This window comes from Canis aureus, chromosome 32 (genome assembly GCF_053574225.1).
Source record: "Canis aureus isolate CA01 chromosome 32, VMU_Caureus_v.1.0, whole genome shotgun sequence".
Taxonomy (NCBI): domain Eukaryota; kingdom Metazoa; phylum Chordata; class Mammalia; order Carnivora; family Canidae; genus Canis; species Canis aureus.
In genome coordinates, this window is record NC_135642.1 from 14085711 (window position 1) to 14104563 (window position 18853).

An 18853-nucleotide genomic window follows, 5' to 3' on the forward strand; every position below is an offset into this window, starting at 1 on the left:
TCACTGCATCTGTATCTTTGGGGTAAATCCCCAGTAGTGCAGTTGCTGGGTCATAGGGTAGCTCTATATTTTAACTCTTTGAGGAACCTCCACACAGTTTTCCAGAGTGGGTGCACCAGTTCACATTCCCACCAACAGTGCAAGAGGGTTCCCCTTTCTCCACATCCTCTCCAACATTTGTTGTTTCCTGTCTTCTTAATTTTCCCCATTCTCACTGGTGTGAGGTGGTATCTCACTGTGGTTTTGATTTGTATTTCCCTGATGGCAAGGGATGCAGAGAATTTTCTCATGTGCTTGTTGGCCATGTCTATGTCTTCCTCTGTGAAACTTCTGTTCATGTCTTTTGCCGATTTCATGACTGGATTGTTTGTTTCTTTGCTGTTGAGTTTAATAAGTTATTTATAGATCTTGGATGCTAGCCCTTTATCTGATAGGTCATTTGCAAATATCTGAGTCAGAGTGAGGGTGGCATCAAGTGAGCAAGGTAGAGCTGGGCTCAGAAGACGGCTCTGCAAAGGCCAGGGAGCAAATGGCTGGAGCCACATATGCCACGGAGGGGCACAGGTGACACAGACGCCCCACCATGCTGGCCTGGTCCCAGGCTCAGTCATCTCTGTGACCTGGCTGGCTCCTCTCCAAAACCCATCCTTCCTGGGCCTTGCGCTGGAGGAGGAGAACAGGGGCCAGATGTCCTGAGGGCTGGGGTCTGATGGCCTCTTTCCAGGGATTGAGGTTTGAGATTTCAGCTCCCCACCTCATCCCTTATGCTTTGGGGTCCTCCTGGGTTCTGAACTCACCAGAACTCTCCATCTTCAGTGACCTGGTGCTGCAGACGCGCCTTCTCAGCTTTGTCCACAAAGCTCCAGTCCTTCCAACTGGAGAGAAAATGGAGGAATTATGGAAGGAAGAAGGGGAGGCCTGATGTAGGTCGGGACAGGGGAAATATGAAAAAGTTGAAAGAGAAGCCCACCTCCAAGTTGTAGCAAGCACAAAGCATTGAAGTGGAAATCTGATTCGATCCCCTCAGTGTAAAACCCAAGAATGCCTTCCCACCATCCACAGGAGGAAGGCCTTAAGTGGGTTTGGAAGGGCTCAATCCCTCTCTGGCTGATCTTTTTTTTTTATATCGTTCCTCATACTTTAAAGGTTAAGAGTTGAATTCCCTTTAGTTTAGATTTTATTTTTTAAAGTAGGCTTCATGCTTAAATTTACAACTCTGCAATTAAGACCCTAGCAGAGGGCAGCCCCGGTGGCGCAGCAGTTTAGCGCCGCCTGCAGCCCGGGGTGTGATCCTGGAGACCCAGGATTGAGTCCCACATTGGGCTTCCTGCATGGAGCCTGCTTGTGTCTCTGCCTCTCTCTCGCTCTCTCTGAATGAATAAATAAATAAATCTTAAAAAAAAAAAAAAAAAGACCCTAGCAGAGATGAAGAGTCAGACATCTAACCAACTGAGCCCCCAACTCTGACCCCGGCGGCCCTCCGGATCCCATGAAATAATACCAGTACTAGCTGTGTAGCGTTGGGCATGTCACTTAACCTCTCAGCGTCTGTTTTACCAACTGCAGAAGGAGAATGAGTATCATCATCTATTTATAGGGCTGCAATGAGCAATGAATGAAATAACACATGCAAAACTTTTAGACCAGCGCCTGCCATCTCATAAGTAGCTGTTTGAGTTACTAAGGAAAACACCAAGCATGTAAACATTTCTCTTCTCCTGCCACCCCAGGAAATAGCCTCGCTTTGTGTTTCTAAAGGCTGGCTGGTTTTCCACACTCTCCTCAAGAGGGAGGAAATAAAGTACATTTGGGGTTCAGATACACTGGAGAATAAAGCTAAACTGGATCGTCCCTGGCAAGGTAAGAGATTGAGGAAGGGCTTGGGGTCACGGAATGCTTGAAGGGAAATGGAGGTTCCGGAGAGCAGAAGGAGGGACCCGGTGCGGGGAGGGTGGTCTCCTTGAATGACCCAGAGATGAGCCCCATCAGCAGCCCCTGTGATGGAGGCATTGGCCGGATGTGGGTTAAGGCTGGACACCAAACTATGGTTCTGGAGAACACAGTGAGGGTCCCTGTGGGTGGCCTGGGCCAGCAGACAATCGATGTGCCCCAAGACCTTCCTTGAGCAGACAGCCTGTGTCACGTGCTGCTCTCTTGGGCAACCTTTCCCCACTCTTCCCATCCCACCCAAACTAGGTGACCTTTACAATAGCATTTATCTTCATTATTAGTTATTGTTGTTGTTCTTCTTCCCACTAGGAATTTGAAGTCTACAGGAGCACGGCCTGTGTCTCTCTGTTCATTTTTTTAAATTTAAATTCAACTAATCAACACATAATACATCCTTAGTGTCAGTTGTAGTTTTCAATAATTTATCAGTTGCAACACCCAGTGTTCATTACATCATGTGCCCTCCTTAATGCCCATCACCCAGTTACCCCATTCCCCCACTGCTCACTCCTCCAGCAACCCTCAGTTTATTTCCTATGATAAAGAGACTCTTATGGTTTGTCTCCCTCTCTATTTTGTCTTTATTTTTTCCTCTCTTCCTCTATGATTCTCTGTTTTGTTTAATAAATTCCACATGAGAGTGAGATCATATTATAATTGTCTTTCTCTAATTGACATATTTCACTTAGCATAATACCTTCTAATTCCATTCATATTGTTGCAAATGGTAAGATTTCTTTTTTTTTTTTTTTTTTGCTGAGTGGTATTCCATTGTATATACATACCATATCTTTATTCATTCGTCTGTCGATGGACATCTGGGTTTTTTCCATGGTTTGCATATTGTGGACATTGCTGCTACAAGCATTGGGGTACAGATCCCTCTTCGGATCACTACATTTGTATCTTTGGGACAAATCCTTTGTAATGCAATTGCTGAGTTGTAGGATAGCTCTATTTTCAACTTTTTGAGGAACCTCCCTGTTTTCTAGAGTGGCTGTACCAACTTGCATTCCCATCAACAGTGTAAGAGGGTCCCCCTTTCTCTGCATCCTTGCCAACATCTATTGTTTCCTGAGTTGTGTAGCTTTGCGCAGTGGCAGTATCGTAGCCTATGAGGTTTATCCGAGGCGCGATTATTGCTAATTGTTTCCTGAGTTGTTAATTTTAGCCATTCTGACTGATGTGAGGTGGTTTCTTGTTGTGGTTTTGATTTGTATTTCCCTGATGCCAAGTGATGTTGAACATTTTTTCATGTGTCTGTTGGCCTTCTGTATGTCTTCTTCGGAGAAATATCAGTTCATGTCTTCTGCCCATTTCTTGATTTGATGATTTGTTTTTGGGTGTTGAGTTTGATAAGTTCTTTATAGGTTTTGGGTACTAGTCCTTTATCTGATAAGACATTTACAAATATCTTCTCCCATTCTGTTGGTTGTCTTTTGGTTTTGTCGACTGTTTCCTTTGCTGTGCAGAAGCTTTTTATCTTGATGAAATTCATTTTTGCCTTTGTTTCCCTTGCCTTTGGAGACATGTCTAGCAAGAAGTTGCTGCAGCCAAGGTCATAGAGGTTGCTGCCTGTGTTTTCCTCTAGGACTTTGATGGATTCCTGTCTCACAGTTAGGTCTTTCATACTTTTTAGTCTACTTTTGTGTATGGTGTAAGGAAATGGTCCAGTTTTATTCTTCTGCACGTGGCTGTCCAATTTTCCCAACACTGTTGAAGAGTCTATCTTTTCCATTGGATATTATTTCCTGCTTTGTCAAAGATTAATTGACCTAGAGTGAAGGATCCATTTCTGGGTTCTCTATTCTGTTCCATTGATCTATGTATCTGTTTTTGTGCCAATACCATACTGTTTTAATGATTACAGTTTTTTTTTAATTTTTTTATTTATTTATGATAGTCACAGAGAGAGAGAGAGGCAGAGACCTAGGCAGAGGGAGAAGCAGGCTCCATGCACCGGGAGCCCGACGTGGGATTCGATCCCGGGTCTCCAGGATCGCGCCCTGGGCCAAAGGCAGGCGCCAAACCGCTGCGCCACCCAGGGATCCCTACAGTTTTGTAATACAGCTTAAAGTCTGGGATTTATTTGGCAATAAATAAAATTATTTTTAAAAGAGCAGCTATAAAAGACATCTGGGGAATAACTGAAGAAATTAGCATATGGATATAGATCTTGGAAAATAGTTAATTTTCTTTTTTTTAAGATTTATTTATTTACTTATTTATTTATTTATTTATTATTTATGATAGACAGAGAGAGAGAGAGAGAGAGACACAGGCAGAGGAATAAGCAGGCTCCATGCCGGGAGCCCGGTGCGGGACTCCATCCCGGGACTCCAGGATCACGCCCCGGGCCAAAGGCAGGCGCTAAACCGCTGAGCCACCCAGGGATCCCCAATAGTTAATTTTCTTAGTGATAATGGCATTATAGTCAGTAGGAATGTGCTCTTGTTCTTAGGAGATGCCTGCTGTATCCTAAGTATACTTGCAAATATTTAGGTGTGAAGTGTCATGATACTGGCAACATTCTTTCAAAGAGTTTAGAAAAAAAAGAAAGAAGAAAAAGAAAGAAAGAAAGAAGAAAGAAAAGAAAGAAAAGAAACAGTTCTATATATACATATACAGATAGATATAACAAAGATGACAAAATGTTAACAATTGTTGAATCTAGATGTAAGCTATATGAATGTGCATTCTGTAAATTTTTCTCAGGGCACCTGGGTGGCTCAGGGATTGAGTGTCTGCCTTTGGCTTGAGTCTTGATCCCGGGATCCTGCAATCGAGTTTCACATCAGGCTCCCCGCAGGAAGCCTGCTTCTCCTTCTGCCTATGTCTCTGCCTCTCTGTGTGTCTCTCACGAATAAGTAAATAAAATCTTTAAAAAAACACTTTTCCCTAAGTATGAAAATTTTCATAATATAAATATATAATATAAATAATACAATATAAAGTAGAAAACTATGAGAGTAGAAATTTAAATTTTTAGAATAAATTTTTAATAGCAGGATGAAAATATAAAATCAATGAAATCTAGAATGTAGAACAAACAAAAATAAGAAAATACAATAAAATCAGAGGAAGTTTAACATATGATTTTTAGAAGTTTCAAAAAAAGAAAGAAAGGAAAAGAAGGAAGGAAGTAATTGAAAGGGAGAAAAATATCAAAGAAATAATATAATAATATTCCAGAACTGAGGGCAAAAGTCTATATTGAAAGAAGTGCTCAGCACAAAGAATTAAAAAAATAAACTCATACTAAGGCACATAAATGTGGCTTTTGGAAGTGGGGGCAAGAGGAATAAGAGGGAAGGGTAGAAAACCCTACAAGATTTCAGGGGGAAAAGATAGGTCACATACAAAGCAATGTTCATCAAAATTACACCATACTTCTCAACAACACCAGATGCAAGAAGCAATGAAATCATGACTTAAAAATTCTGAAGGAAAATGCTTTTCAACTTAAAATACCTAGCCAAATTCTTAATCATGTGCAAAAGTAGAAAACAGAATTAGCTGGACAAGGACTCAGGTGATTTACCACCCAAGCACCCTTTCTTAGGAAGCTGCAAGTTGTTTGCCAATACAGTCAAGGAGCAAACCAAAGAAGAGTTAAGATCTGGGAAATGGAATTCTGCCCAGAAAAGCACAGTCTGTCCCAAGTCACCACTCCTAACCTGGAGGATGGCCAGTCCAGTCTGTATGGGAGAACAAGGCTGCAGAGAAAGGCCTTTGGGGGTAGAGCAACAGAACCACTACATTATCTGATGAGTTTAAGTTTTTGGAAAAACTACTACTGAGGAAAAACATTGATAGATTCATAGAAAATCAGAAAATTATAAAGAATAAGAGAAAATAAGCATTTATACAGAAAGGAAATGTAATACAGCTTAGCACTTAGCTAAGAAGTGAACAATAGTCACCTAATCATACTCATGTAAATACTGAATTTTAATTTTTCCAAAATTTATGACATAACTATTTGGGGAAGATGGTCGGCAAAGCATGATGTGAAAAGTCTAAATCTCATTTGCCAAAAGGAACTCTGCTGATACTTTCTAAAAATGATAAATCAGAGTTGCGTGAGTGGCTCTATCAGTTGAGCCTCTGACTCTTGGTTTTCAGTTGGGTAATGATCTCAGGGTCCTGAAATCAAGGCTCACATCAGGCCCTGCACTCAGCATGGAGTCTTCTTGGGACTCTCCTTTCCTCTCCCTCGACCCCTCTCCACTGTGCTCTCACTGTCTCTCAAATAAAGAAATCTTAAAAAAAAAAAAAAAAAAAGATAAAAGAGAGATGATGATGAAAGCCTAGACTCTCAGAAAATAATAATAATAAATTAAAAAGTAATAATATAAGGATATTATTTAGAAATATTGAGGTGAATACCAGAAGAAATTGCTAAAAGAATTAAAAGTGGGGACATCTGGGTGGCTCAGGTAGTTAAGCATCTGACTCTTGATTTCAGTTCAGGGTCGTGAGATCAAGCCCCAGGTCAGGCTCTGCACTGGGCACAGAGTCTGCTTAAGATTCCCTCCTTCTCCCTCTGCCCTGCCCCCAATCTCTCTCTCTAAATTAATTAATTAATTAAATCTTTAAAAAAATAATTAAAAGTGGCTGTCTCTGTAGATGTATTTGCAGGGCAAGAGACTGCTATTTGTCTATGTACCTTTCATATTGTTTGATTTTTTAAAAAACTTTGTTCATGGGTAAATGTAACAAAAATATCTTTTATAAGAACTTATCTCAAAAATTATATTGAGCTATTATGGTACTCTGCAATGCTAATGTCATGGATTCAAACCCTAGTGGACATAAGAATCGCCTGGGATGCTTCTTCAAACTGAAGAGTTCCAGACCCCTTCCAAAAATATTTGAATCCTTAGGTCTAGGATGAATCCTGGGAATCTGCATTTTAAATGGGCATCCCAGGTGATTGTGATGCAAGTCTTCCAAAGACCACACTTGGAGGAGCCTCTAATAGATGCAGGCCGGGAAGAGTCAGTGCCTGGAAAGAAGCACTATCCCCCTAGTGGGCAGGCTGCCAGGCCCAGGGGTCCACCTGCATCAGCCCTCAGCTCTCACATCCGAGTTGCCCATCGAAGTGTGGTGAGACTTTGAAATTGCTGGGCTTTCTTGTGAATGTAATTCTGACACATATTTATCCTTCCCTCTCCGCCCACATTCTCTGCCCCAAAGGTCCTAAGTTTGTATCTGTGGTTGTCTGTCTGTTGCCACAGGGCCTACTCTAACAGGGGCTTGCATTTGAGGTCGATTTACCCACCCTCCACAGATTAGAGTCCCTGAATGGCCAGTCAAGGTCTTTGGGGGGGTTGGGGCAGGAACATCAGGAGAATGAAGGCTTCATTAACCTCAGACAATGGCTTGGAGCAGATTCCTTCTATGCATTCAGCAGCCTGTATAGGATTAGTGTATACAGCATGTTTCGAAGGCCCCATGCTATATCCCATTGGCCGCCAGTGTCAAAGGCATGAATGCCTTTTGCTGAGGCAGGGTAAGCCTCTCGGGAACTATATTTTTTCTTTTTAAAGAAAGAATCCCAGCAAGGCTGATGGAAGTACCCTAAAGGTCTACACGCCATTGTGGACTGTCCTGGGGCTGTCCCTGGCTCTCTCGCTCCCCTTGCTGGCTCCCTCTCTGACTGGCATGGTGTTGCCCCTTGACCGTGGGCTCAGGGGCCTCTAGCCAAAGCTGCTGACTCTGACCACGGCCTCTCTCTGGGCTGTGTTCATTTGCATCGCGCTGCTGAGGGTGGAGGAGCTATATAGGCTCCGGCCCATTCACGAGAGGATTAGGCCTGACTGAGGGCGCAGCGGGAGGGAGGCCGCAGTGAAGGCCCAGCTTCACTCCCCGAGCGGTCACCATGCCCTACCTGCTGCCAGGATTCTTCTGTGACCGCGTGATTCGGGAGAGGGACAGGAGAAATGGAGAGGGCACCGTCACACAGCCCCTCAAGTTTGAGGGGCAGGATTTTGTTGTTCTCCGACGACGGTGTCTAGCTCAGAAGTGCCTCTTTGAAGACCGTGTGTTTCCAGCAGGTGTTCAGGCCCTGGGCTCCCATGAGCTGAGCCAGAAAACCAAGATGAAGGCCATCACGTGGAAAAGGCCAAAGGTAGGGATGGGAGGGACGGGGCTTCTGGAGGCAGTGGTTGGGGACAGGAGGTCAAGTGGTTCAGAGCCTGAAGCCATGACCCGAGCAAGTGGTCTACCCCTTGTGCCCATGTGCCTCCAGGAGTACCTTTCTGCTTGCTCCTGAAAGGAGCTATTCTTTTCTATTCCTGAACTAGAGGTTATTATAACCCACTAGAGATCTCTGAGCTGTAAATATTTTTGAGAGAGCTAATGTGCTGGCTGGGATCCATAGTAAGATGGTAAAGCATAATTGATGATCAAGTCTACTTGGAAGGTGGTGAACAGTTAAGAAACAGGAGGCTGTGGGTGGCTGGAGACACCGTGTGAACCGTCCTCCTCAGGCTGGTTCATCAGGGACGTGCCGCTTCCATTTAAACAGAAAGGTCTGGGCCGACCAGCCAGACTTCTTGTGATGCAATGTGGTACATCCACATTTAGGATTGTGTGTTTTCTTGGAGAACTGACTCCTTTATAATTATGTGATGCGAATCTTTAATATTCTCTATTATGCAGTCTTCCTTGTCTGAAATTAGTACAACTACTCCAGCTTTCCTTTGATCAGTGTTAGCATAGTATATCCTCTAGCTACCCCAGCCTTTATGTTTAAAGTGAATTTCTTGTAGATGACATACAGTCGGGTCTCTTTTTTTATCTGAGCTCACAATCTCTATCTTTTAATTGGTATATTTAGACCGTTCACGTTTAAGTGATTAAGATATAGCTGGATTCCTATCTACTGTGTTTATAACTGTTTTCTATTTGTTGCCATTGTTCTTTGCTTCTCTTCTCTCCTCTTTTCTGCCTTTTCTAGTAATTTAATATTTTATATGATTTCATTTTATCTCCTTTCTTAAGTGTATCAATTATATTTACTTTAATGTTAATGGTTATGCTCCAGTTTCCAACATATGTTTACAACTAATCTAATTCCACTTTCAAATTACTATGCCATTATTTATGTAGTTTAAAACTTTATAATAGAAAATGCTCAGTAACTCCCTGCCTTCCCTTGATTCATTTCACCTGTGCATATGCTATCATTACTCAACACTTTGTTATTATTATTACCTTAAATAAAGTTTTCTTTTAGATTAATAAGAAAAATATGTTTTATTCTACCTTCATTTATTCCTTCTCTGATGCTCTTCTTTTCTTTATGTAGGTCCAGGTTTCTGACCTCTATCATTTTGCTTCTCCCTGAAGCACTTCTTTTAACATTTCTTGCAAGGCAAGTCTGTTGGCAATGAATTCTCTCTGGTTTTATTTGTCTGAGAAAGTCTTTCTTTCTCCTTCAGTTTTGAAAGACAACCGCTTGCATATAGAATTTGAGTTTTGTGGGTTTTTCTTTCATCATTTAAATATTTCAATCCAGGGGCACCCGGGTGGCTCAGTTGGGGTAAACATGCTATTCTTGATCTCAGCTCAGGTCTTTTTTTTTTTTTTTTTTTTTTGAAGATTTTATTTATTTATTCATGAGAAGCAAAGAGAGAGGCAGAATAGGCAGAGGGAGAAGTAGGCTCCATGCAGGGAGCCCAATGCAGGACTCCAGGATCATGACCTGAGCCAAAGACAGACACTCACCCACTGAGCCACCCAGGAGCCCCTCAGCTTAGGTCTTGATCTCGGATCATGAATTCAAGCCCCAGAGTGGAGCCTACTTACTTACTTCCTTAATTATTTCAATCCAGTCTTTCCTGCTTGCATGGCTTCCAAAGAGAAGTCTGCTGTAATTATTTTCTTTGCTCCTCTATAGAAAAGGTATTTTTCCCCTCTTGGCTTCTTTCAAGATTTTTCCCTCTTTGGTTATCTGCAGTATGCATATGATAGGCCTAAGTGTAGTTTTGTGTTGTTGTATTCTTTTTTTCTTTTTTTAAGATTTATTTATTTATAATAGACATAGAGAGAGAGAGAGAGAGGCAGAGACACAGGAGGAGGGAGAAGCAGGCTCCATGCCGGGAGCCCGACGGGGGACTCGATCCCGGGACTCCAGGATCACGCCCTGGGCCAAAGGCAGGCGCCAAACCACTGAGCCACCCAGGGATCCCCTGTGTTGTTGTATTCTATTGGTACTTATGTGGTTTTATGTTCTTTGAGCTTCCTGGATCTGTGGTTTGGTATCTGTCATTAATTTTGGAAAGTTCTTTTTTTTTTTTTTTTTTTAAGATTTTATTTATTTATTCATGAGCGACACAAAGAGAGGGAGAGACATAGGCAAAGGGAGGAGAAGCAGGCTCCATGCAGGAGCCCGATATGGGACTTGATCCGGGAACCCTGGGATCACATCCTGAGTCGAAGGCAGACGCTCAACCTCTGAGCCACCCAGGTGTCCCAATTTTTGAAAGTTCTTGGCCATTATTACTTCAACTATTTCTTCTGCTCTGCTGTCTATTTTCCTCTGGTATTCCAATTATGCATATGTTACACTTTTGAAATTACCCCACAGTTCTGGGATGTTCTGCTCTGGCATTTTGGTTTGAGGTTTTTTGTTTTTTGTTTTTTGTTTTTTTCATTATTTTTTCCCTTTGCATTTCACTTTGGGAAGTTCCTCTTGTCCGGCCTTCTGTCTCACTGCTTTTTCCCATTGTCTTTACCCAGTTTATGGATGGGCCTGTCAAATATATGTTATAGTGTTTTTATTCATGTCATTTTCTTTTGATTCTTTCTTAGTGTTTCCATCTCCCTGCTTATATTACCCATCTTTTCTTGCACATTATATCCTTTTTCCATTAGACTCCTTGATGCATTCATCATAGTTATTAATATTCCTGACTGATAATTTTGACAACTGTGTCATATCTGAACCTAGTTGTGATGCTTGCTTTCTTTCCAGACTTTTTTTTATTTTTTATTTTTTATTTTGCCTTTTGGGTTCCTTTGTAATTTTTTGCTGAAAGCCAGACATGTTGTTTTGGGTAATGAGAACGCAGATGGATAAGCCTTTGGCATGAGGATTTATGTTAGGCTCACTAGGAGTTGTGCGGTGTTTAATGCTGCCTATAGCCAGATATCAGAGGCTTCAAATTCCTCTGGTATTTTTGTTTTGCCCCTCTCCCCACCCTCCTCTTGCCTTTGGGCTTTCCTAAATATTCCCCCTAAGTGTTTGTACCTTGAAGCTCTTTAGCTGTAAGTGGCTGTTATAACACTGAAGCCCTGTTGACAGAGTGTTAAGGTGGGAAGGGAAGCATTCCATAATCTCATGATTTAATCTTTGTCTTTAATGGGCCTATGTAACCTTTATACACATTTCCCTATTGGTATAGCATTTTTTTCCCTTCTTAGGTAAGAAAGGAAGGCTGGAGGGGGTTTGAGAGGGTATAACGCCCTTCTCCCAACTTAGTTAAGACTCTAGAAAAGCTTTTCTAGAGGTGGATCTTTCTTAGATCTTCACCATGAGAATTTGGTGGGATATTTGGAGGTAAAAACCATGAAAGTATGGGTGGGGGAGGATTGTCCCAAACCTTTGGCCTCCAGAAGTTTCTTATCCTCATGCTAGTCTACACTCAACCTCTAGAAATTCATCAAAATTACAGGTAAGTGTGATCACACCACTTCATGGCTTCAGCAGCTTCTGCTCTAGATAAGTACATCTCAGCTGTAACTTTCTAGTTTCACTTGTGTCCATATTTCAGGGTGGTAGATTGCCCTGCAACCTCAGTTCTCTGATGGGTCTGAGCAAAGACACTGATTTTCAATTTGTTCAGCTTTTTCTTGTGGTAAGGACAAGTGTGATGACTTTCAAGCTCTTTACATGTTGGAACTGAACCAGAAGTCCTCCACAGATATCTAATTTAACCCATCCTTTTTTTTTTTAATAAAGATTTTATTTATTTATTCATGAGAGACACAGAGAGAGAGGCAGAGACATAGGCAGAGGGAGAAGCAGGCTCCCTTTGGGGAGCCCGATGCGGGACTCAGTCCCAGGATCCTGGGATCACAACCTGAGCCAAAGGCAGATGCTCAACCACTGAGCCACTGAGACGTCCCTTAGCCCACCCTTTTAAGTGTATGTTTTTGTTTATTTTATAATTCGCAGTATATGTTAGGAGAATCAAGATACACATATATAATTTAAAACCAATAAGAATACTTACATAGTGTTGCCTGTTCAAAGTATTTTACTGATGGAGGTAAACAATAAAATAAAAGTTTGGAGTCACTATACAAACCACAGTACCTAGGAACTGAGGAAATGGTCATCTGTTGCTCATTGCTGGGACTCCTTCATTGACAGATCCAGTCTCCAGGCTAAATTATAACCAAAGGCAGAGCTAGAAATCTTAGATCCCCAAGCTAAAATGACAGAGCTGGGACCATTTACCCTTTGTTCATATCAGGCAACATAAATAGGCCTCAAACACTCTAGAGGATATTTACACAGTATTTTTAAGTAAGAAGAGAGGGAGAAGTAGGTGGTAAGGAGGGGGTAACTAGGCAAATCAGAGCTTGTTTATTTAACCTTCATCAAGCTTGGTAACTGACCTCACCAAACAGATATCTTTTGTGAGGACAGTCTCTAGGCTGTGGGTTTCCTGGAGGACAGGCAGGGATGGTTTCCCATTTTTATTGTACTCTAAATTCCCCCAGCCCTGTACATACTTGGGGGCTCAATTAATGTTTGGTGAAAGTAGCTGAGGTGGTGTTAAGGGTAAATGTGGTATATTGGGGGAATATGCTACTGTAAAAAATGTAACTCCATTCCAATATCTAGACCTCCAAACAGATGGATAAGATATCAGAATAGTTGCTTCTGCCTTTCCAAGTAGCCAGCCCTGGAATTGGTGGGCAATGGGAGGATGAAGAGTGTTTCGCAACGTGTAGTCCCAAGGAGAGGAAGCTATACCTGTAACAACTAAAAAATGTAGCTAAAAGTCTGGTATTTGAGTCACTATATAATATTATAATATATTCCTTATAATAGGGACAGAACATCCACTAGTCAAGAGTCTCAGATGACAAGAAACAGAGACCCAACTCAAACTAGCTTAAACCAAAAAAAAAAAAAAAAAAAAAAAAAAGCCCATATAATTTGAATGTTCAAGGGTGATGTTGGATTTAGACACACCTAAATCCAGCCCTCAAACTACATCATCAAGCCATAGTCCCTAATAGTATGTATCTATAGATTTATCTGTCATCTGTTTATCTGTCATCACCTCCTTCTTCTGCTCCCCATCCCCATCTGTTTCCTCTGAGTTGGCTTTATAACCAAGCAGCTAACTTTGCAAGCTGCCACTGGTAGCTTCAGGCTAACATTCTACCAGTTTAGCAACTATAGCAGAATAATGTACAGTTGACCCTTGTTTAAACTACATGGGTCCACTTATAAATGGATTTTTAAAATATAAATCCAGTATAGCACTCTAAATGTATTTTCTCTCCCTGATGATCTTCTTAATAATATTTTCTTCCTTCTAGCTTATGTTATTGTAAGAACATAGTATAGAATACATATAACATACAAAATATGTGTTAATCAACTGTTTAGGTTATAGGTAAGGCTTCCTGGCAATTAAGCATTTACAGTAAGCTACTGTAATTAAGCTTTTAGTTAACAGTAGGCTACTGGTAATTAAGCTTTTAGGGAATCAAAAGTTATATGTGGATTTTTTTTAAAATTTGGATTCCACTTTTTTTTTTTAAGATTTTATTTATTCATGAGAGACACATGCACACACATTGAGAGGCAGAGACACAGGCAGAGGGAGAAGCAGGCTCCATGCAGGGAGCCCAACGTGGGACGTGATCCCGGGTCTCCAGAATCAGGCCCTGGGCTGAAGGCGGCGCTAAACCGCTGAGCCACCTGAGCCCCCCGGAGTGCCCTATATGTGGATTTTTTATTGTGCAGAGGTAGATGTCTCCAATCCCAGTGTAGATCAAGGGTCAACGATATTTTTTATCTCAATAGTTACAATGAAAGCCGCTGTCTCATTGGCACACATTTGGTCATGTGCCCATCCCTGAGCCCCTACTATATGTCTAGAGGTGGGTGAAAGGGGAAGCTCGCCAGAAGGACGTGCACTGACAGTGCAGTTGTTCTCCAGTGAAAAGGTGAGGTATAATCCTAGGAGAAGTGGGTATTCTCCAAGGAAACAAAATACTGGGGACACCAAGAAACATGTCCGCTATACCTTACGTGGCTTCTTTTTAAGAAGAAGTCTTGGGGTGTCTGGGTGGCTCAATCGGTTAAGCATCTGCCTTCAGCTCAGGTCACGATCCCAGGGTCCTGGGATCCAGCCCCCAGTGTGTGGGGCTCCCTGCTCAGTGGGGAGTCTGCTTGTCCCTCTCTCACTGCCCCTGCCTACCCCCACAGCTTGTGTTCACATGCTCATGTGCACGCATGTGCTTTCTCAAATAAATATTTTTTTTTAAAAGAGGAAGAAGTCTTGCCTGGAATAATAAGTTTTACCTTTTCTTCATGGGAAAAATCACCATCTGGGGGTACTTGGTAGGCTCAGTTGGTAAGGCATATATGACTCTTGATCTTGGGGTCATGGGCTGAATCTCCATATTGAGTGAGGAGCCTAATTTAAAAATAATAATAAAACCTTTAAAAACAACCCACAACAACACAATCTGAATGTTGATGTTCTCTTTATTACCAGATTGTTAATGCTTCTAGTTTGGGAGGGGGCTTTTTTTGGTGGGGGGTTGTTTATTTGTTTTTATTTTATTTTACTTTATTTTTATTTTTTTATTTTTATTTATTCATGATAGAGAGAGAGAGAGAGGCAGAGACATAGGCAGAGGGAGAAGCAGGCTCCATGCTAGGAGCCCAACGCAGGACTCGATCCTGGGTATCCAGGATCGCACCCTGGGCCTCCAGGATCGCACCCTGGGCCAAAGGCGGCGCCAAACCACTGAGCCACCCAGGGATCCCCTGTTTATTTGTTTTTAATGCCAAGTAATAGGAAATATTTTCTTAGACAAAAAGTAAACCATGAGTTATATTTATATATCCAATTCAATTCTAACATTACAGGGTTGTTACTTAAATTATTTGATTTTACAATCTTACATATTTTCTTTTATGGTAAAAAACACACCTTGGTACTTAATGGCATTAATATAAGTTCTTATTTATCATATAACATATATGTAAAAGTTTTGAAATAATAACATTATTATTATTTCTTACGATTCATATTTCCTTATGGTTTGGGTTTTCAACTTTAAGCTATACCCCAAAAGAAATAAAAGTCAAAATGTTATATATTAAGTCACTTGAAATAATTCTTTTTATGTGTGTAGTCATGCCACCAACTTAATACACAATCAGGCTTCAATTGTTTTCAGCTTCAATTTGTTTTCAGCTTTTACAGGCTGCTTTTTAAAATTGTCTTTCCTTTAATTTTGGCTTTTTAAAAATTTTTTTAAAGATTTATTTATTTATTTATGATAGACATGGGGGGGGGTGGGGGAGAGGCAGAGGGAGAAGTAGGCTCCATGCAAGGAACCTGATGCAGGACTCGATCCCGGGACTCCAGGATCGCGCCCTGGGCCAAAGGCAGGCGCTAAACTGCCTGGGAGCCACCCAGGGATCCCCTAAAAACAATTTTTTTAAGTGGGGCTCCATGCTCAACATGGATGGGCCTTGAACTCACAACCCTGTGATCAAGAGTAGCATACTCTATGTACTGAGCCAGTCAGGCACCACTTGGTTTTTAATTATGTACAAATTTACTTGGTTCCTAAATCACACCTATTTTCAGTTATATTCAGGTTTCTTTCTTCCATCTCTTTTCCCGCCACCTTATTCTCTCCTTTCCCCGAGAGGTAATAACCTTTTTAAGAATTCTTGTTTTAAGAATCCTTCTGTTGCATGAAGAATTTCAGACAGGAGGTGCCTGTAGTGTGGTCTAAGCAAGACATTCTACCAAGTAGGAGGGAGAGATACTGAGTTGTGATGGGGGCCGGTGTGGGGAGAGAGAGACAGAAGCACACACAAAGGAGTGGTAGAGAGAGAGAGAGGGTTGTGTCACAGGGATAGCAAGGCTTCTTCAAGCTCTGAAGAATGGTGCTAAAATCAAAACAAAGGATCTACAGTTATTTCAAAATTGTATTAAGTTAAAAAACAAAGAAAAAAAAAAAAGGCCTAAGACCTAGAAAGGAAAACAAGAGCACCCTCTATTGGCCTCTGTTGGGCTGCACAGAAACTGTGGTAGCTGATTGAACTGCTGGAGCCAGTGGTATTGGATTAGACGGAGTAAGGAAATATGTCGTCGGGGCACCTTGATCTCAGGTCTTGATCTCAGGGTGGTGAGTTCAAGCTCTACACAGGGCTCCAGGCTGGGAGTGAAGACCATTAAAAAAAAAAAAAAAAAAAAAAAAAAAAAAAAAAACGCTCAGTGGTTGAGCGTCTGCCTTTGGCTTAGGTTGTGATCCCAGGATCAAGTTATCAAGTGCTGCATTGGGTTCTCTGTGGGGAGTCTGCTTCTCCCTCGGCCTGTGTCCCTGCCTCTCTCTGTGTGTCTCTCATGAATAAGTATATGAAATCTTTAAAAAAAAAAAAAGTACCCTCAGCCTGCAAAACCCACACCAAATTTACTCTCTGCTTTTCCCAGCTCTCAAGTCCTACAGACCCTGGGATATATACTGACTCTAAATATCTGTAGTTACCACATCTTGGCAAGAAAGATCTTTATTTTCCTTCCTACACCTATTTTCCTGGCATAGAAAGAAAAAAAATAACTATGTTTTCTGTTGTCCCTTGTCAAATCTGTGACAGTAATGACACTGCCCTAGCTCTTGAGGTATATCCTTACTCAGTGTGTCAGTGTGCAGGAACAGTGTAGAACAACAGGAAAAGAAGCCATGTTTCTGGCTTCTACAGCTTACTCTCTGTGTGTCCTTGGGCAAGTTCCTTAACCTCTCTGAGCCATGGTTTCCTTATCTGAAAAATAAAAATGATAGTATGCAATTCATGGGCTGTTTCTAGAAGCTTGACTGAGTAGTGTATACAACACTCCTGATATGGGATGTCAATACAACATTACATTATGAGCCTCAATAAACTATAGCTCTTACTTCTGTCATTACTTCCTTTCTGTTTACAGGAAATTTGTGAGAATCCCCGATTTATCATTGGTGGCGCCAACAGAACTGATATCTGTCAAGGAGATCTAGGTAGGCGAGTCCCCTGGGGTCGTATCCAGCCAAGCAATCAAGGGGTGATTAAAAGGTGTGGTCCCTTTATAAGAAGTAAAGGGACAATAATCTGTTTTTGCTTTTAATGAATTTTTGGGAGGAGGTTCTTATAACATGACTTCATGCTCATGTATCTTTGTGCTGGTGATGGCTTCATTTAATTTCTGTTTCTCCTACATCTCTCATTAGTTCTTTGTCTCATGTCACGAGAGATATGGGTCATTTCACAGCATCTTCCCTAGAGTCTCCAGGACACTTGTACACCACACTCTGCAAGATAAAAACCCTGCTTTTAACGGCACACATTCCAAGCTCTGAAACTCTGCATACCAAGCCTGTCCCTTGAATGTATATTGACTCTATATGCCCACGAAAAGTGCACTTGTAGCTCAAAGTGTTGTTTAAAGCACCGCAGCATAGCTCCATATGTCTTTCAACAGACATGACTTAAAACTTGAGAGAAAAGAGCACCTGGACCAAATGAAATGAATCTGGCTTATTTGGCCCCAGAAAGAGAATCTGAGGAGGTTTTTGATAGCTGTGCCTCTGTACTCAGGGAAAGGCTGCCTGCAGAGCCCCCGGCAAGCTAATAATCTGGACCTTCTAACAGATAGTGTTTCAAAGGAAAGGCTTGCTTCTTCCGGGAGGACAGGGTGAGGAGAAGGGCTGCTGTCAGCCCTGCAGCTCCCCTCTGGGGTCTCAAGGAGACCATCACATCCACACAGCAAACCAAAGGCCTTGCAGAACTTAACCCATCCTCCTTAGGGGGCAGATCTATGTGACCAGGCATGTCTCTCGGGCATCCTCTCTCTCTCTCTCTTTCTCCCTCTCTCTCTCTTTCTCTCTCCCTCTCTCTCTCTCTCACACACAGCAAAATGGCTACATACCATACTCTACCAGAAATGAAATTCAAGGAATAAGAAAATATCCCCATCTCATTCCATTGTGAGTAATGTCTAAGCACCCCTATAAACTGGTTGCAGGCAGCTGCCTAACTGGCTTTCCTTCCAATATAAATGGGCTTGGCCCATGGCTCTCAGATGCTCAAGCTCCACTGAGGGGGCAATGCACTCACCTTGCCAAGGTACCAGCAGAGCAGATTTCATAGAGGTGTCAGGAAGAAGGACCCAATTTGGACGGACTGCTCCATCTTTCTTGAGGACCAAAAAGGAAGTGAGCTTATATTACAGATAGAGGAACTGCCTATGGCCTTCAGGAAAACCAGTCAGAAGGGATTAAGTAGCCTGATCGAACTGTCAAGGGACTACCAGCGAATTGCTCCAGGTTGACACCTCTGTAAAGTCAGATCTGGAAGTGGGACAGTGACCGCTCAGTGAACTCGTTGTGCAGACAAGAAGAGTCAGCTGGGACTGGGTCTTTTCTTCCCTGGAAGTAATCTACGCCATGTACTTGCCTGCAGGTGACTGCTGGTTTCTCGCAGCCATTGCCTGCCTGACCCTGAACGAGCGCCTGCTTTTCCGAGTTATACCCCATGATCAGAGTTTCACCGAAAACTATGCGGGGATCTTCCACTTCCAGGTGAGATAACTGGAGTGTAGTTAAAAGGGCCAGCTGCTGTCTACCCACCACCGGTCTCTTGGTCTGG

General features: G+C 42.1%; 1 protein-coding gene, 1 long non-coding RNA gene and 1 pseudogene across 7 annotated transcripts in view; 2 read left to right on the plus strand and 1 right to left on the minus strand.

Annotated features, from left to right (window-relative positions):
- CAPN3 (calpain 3) overlaps positions 1 to 18853 on the plus strand; it is a 55335-nt gene that overhangs the window by 12437 nt on the left and 24045 nt on the right. For all 6 annotated transcript variants that reach the window (XR_013370098.1, XM_077880772.1, XM_077880773.1 and 3 more), the window contains exons 2-3: positions 17157 to 17226; positions 18668 to 18786. Coding sequence is in view for 5 of the 6 variants with exons in the window: in XM_077880772.1 (XP_077736898.1) it covers positions 17157 to 17226; positions 18668 to 18786 (189 nt within the window). In the remaining variant the exon portion in view is untranslated. The remainder of the gene's footprint in view (positions 1 to 17156; positions 17227 to 18667; positions 18787 to 18853) is intronic.
- On the plus strand, positions 3036 to 3100 carry LOC144303670 (U4 spliceosomal RNA; annotated as a pseudogene).
- LOC144303077 (uncharacterized) lies at positions 17317 to 18821 on the minus strand. The gene is made up of 2 exons (XR_013370100.1): positions 18323 to 18821; positions 17317 to 17517 (listed from the first exon to the last, which is right to left on the minus strand). It is a non-coding gene; the product is annotated as an uncharacterized LOC144303077 (long non-coding RNA).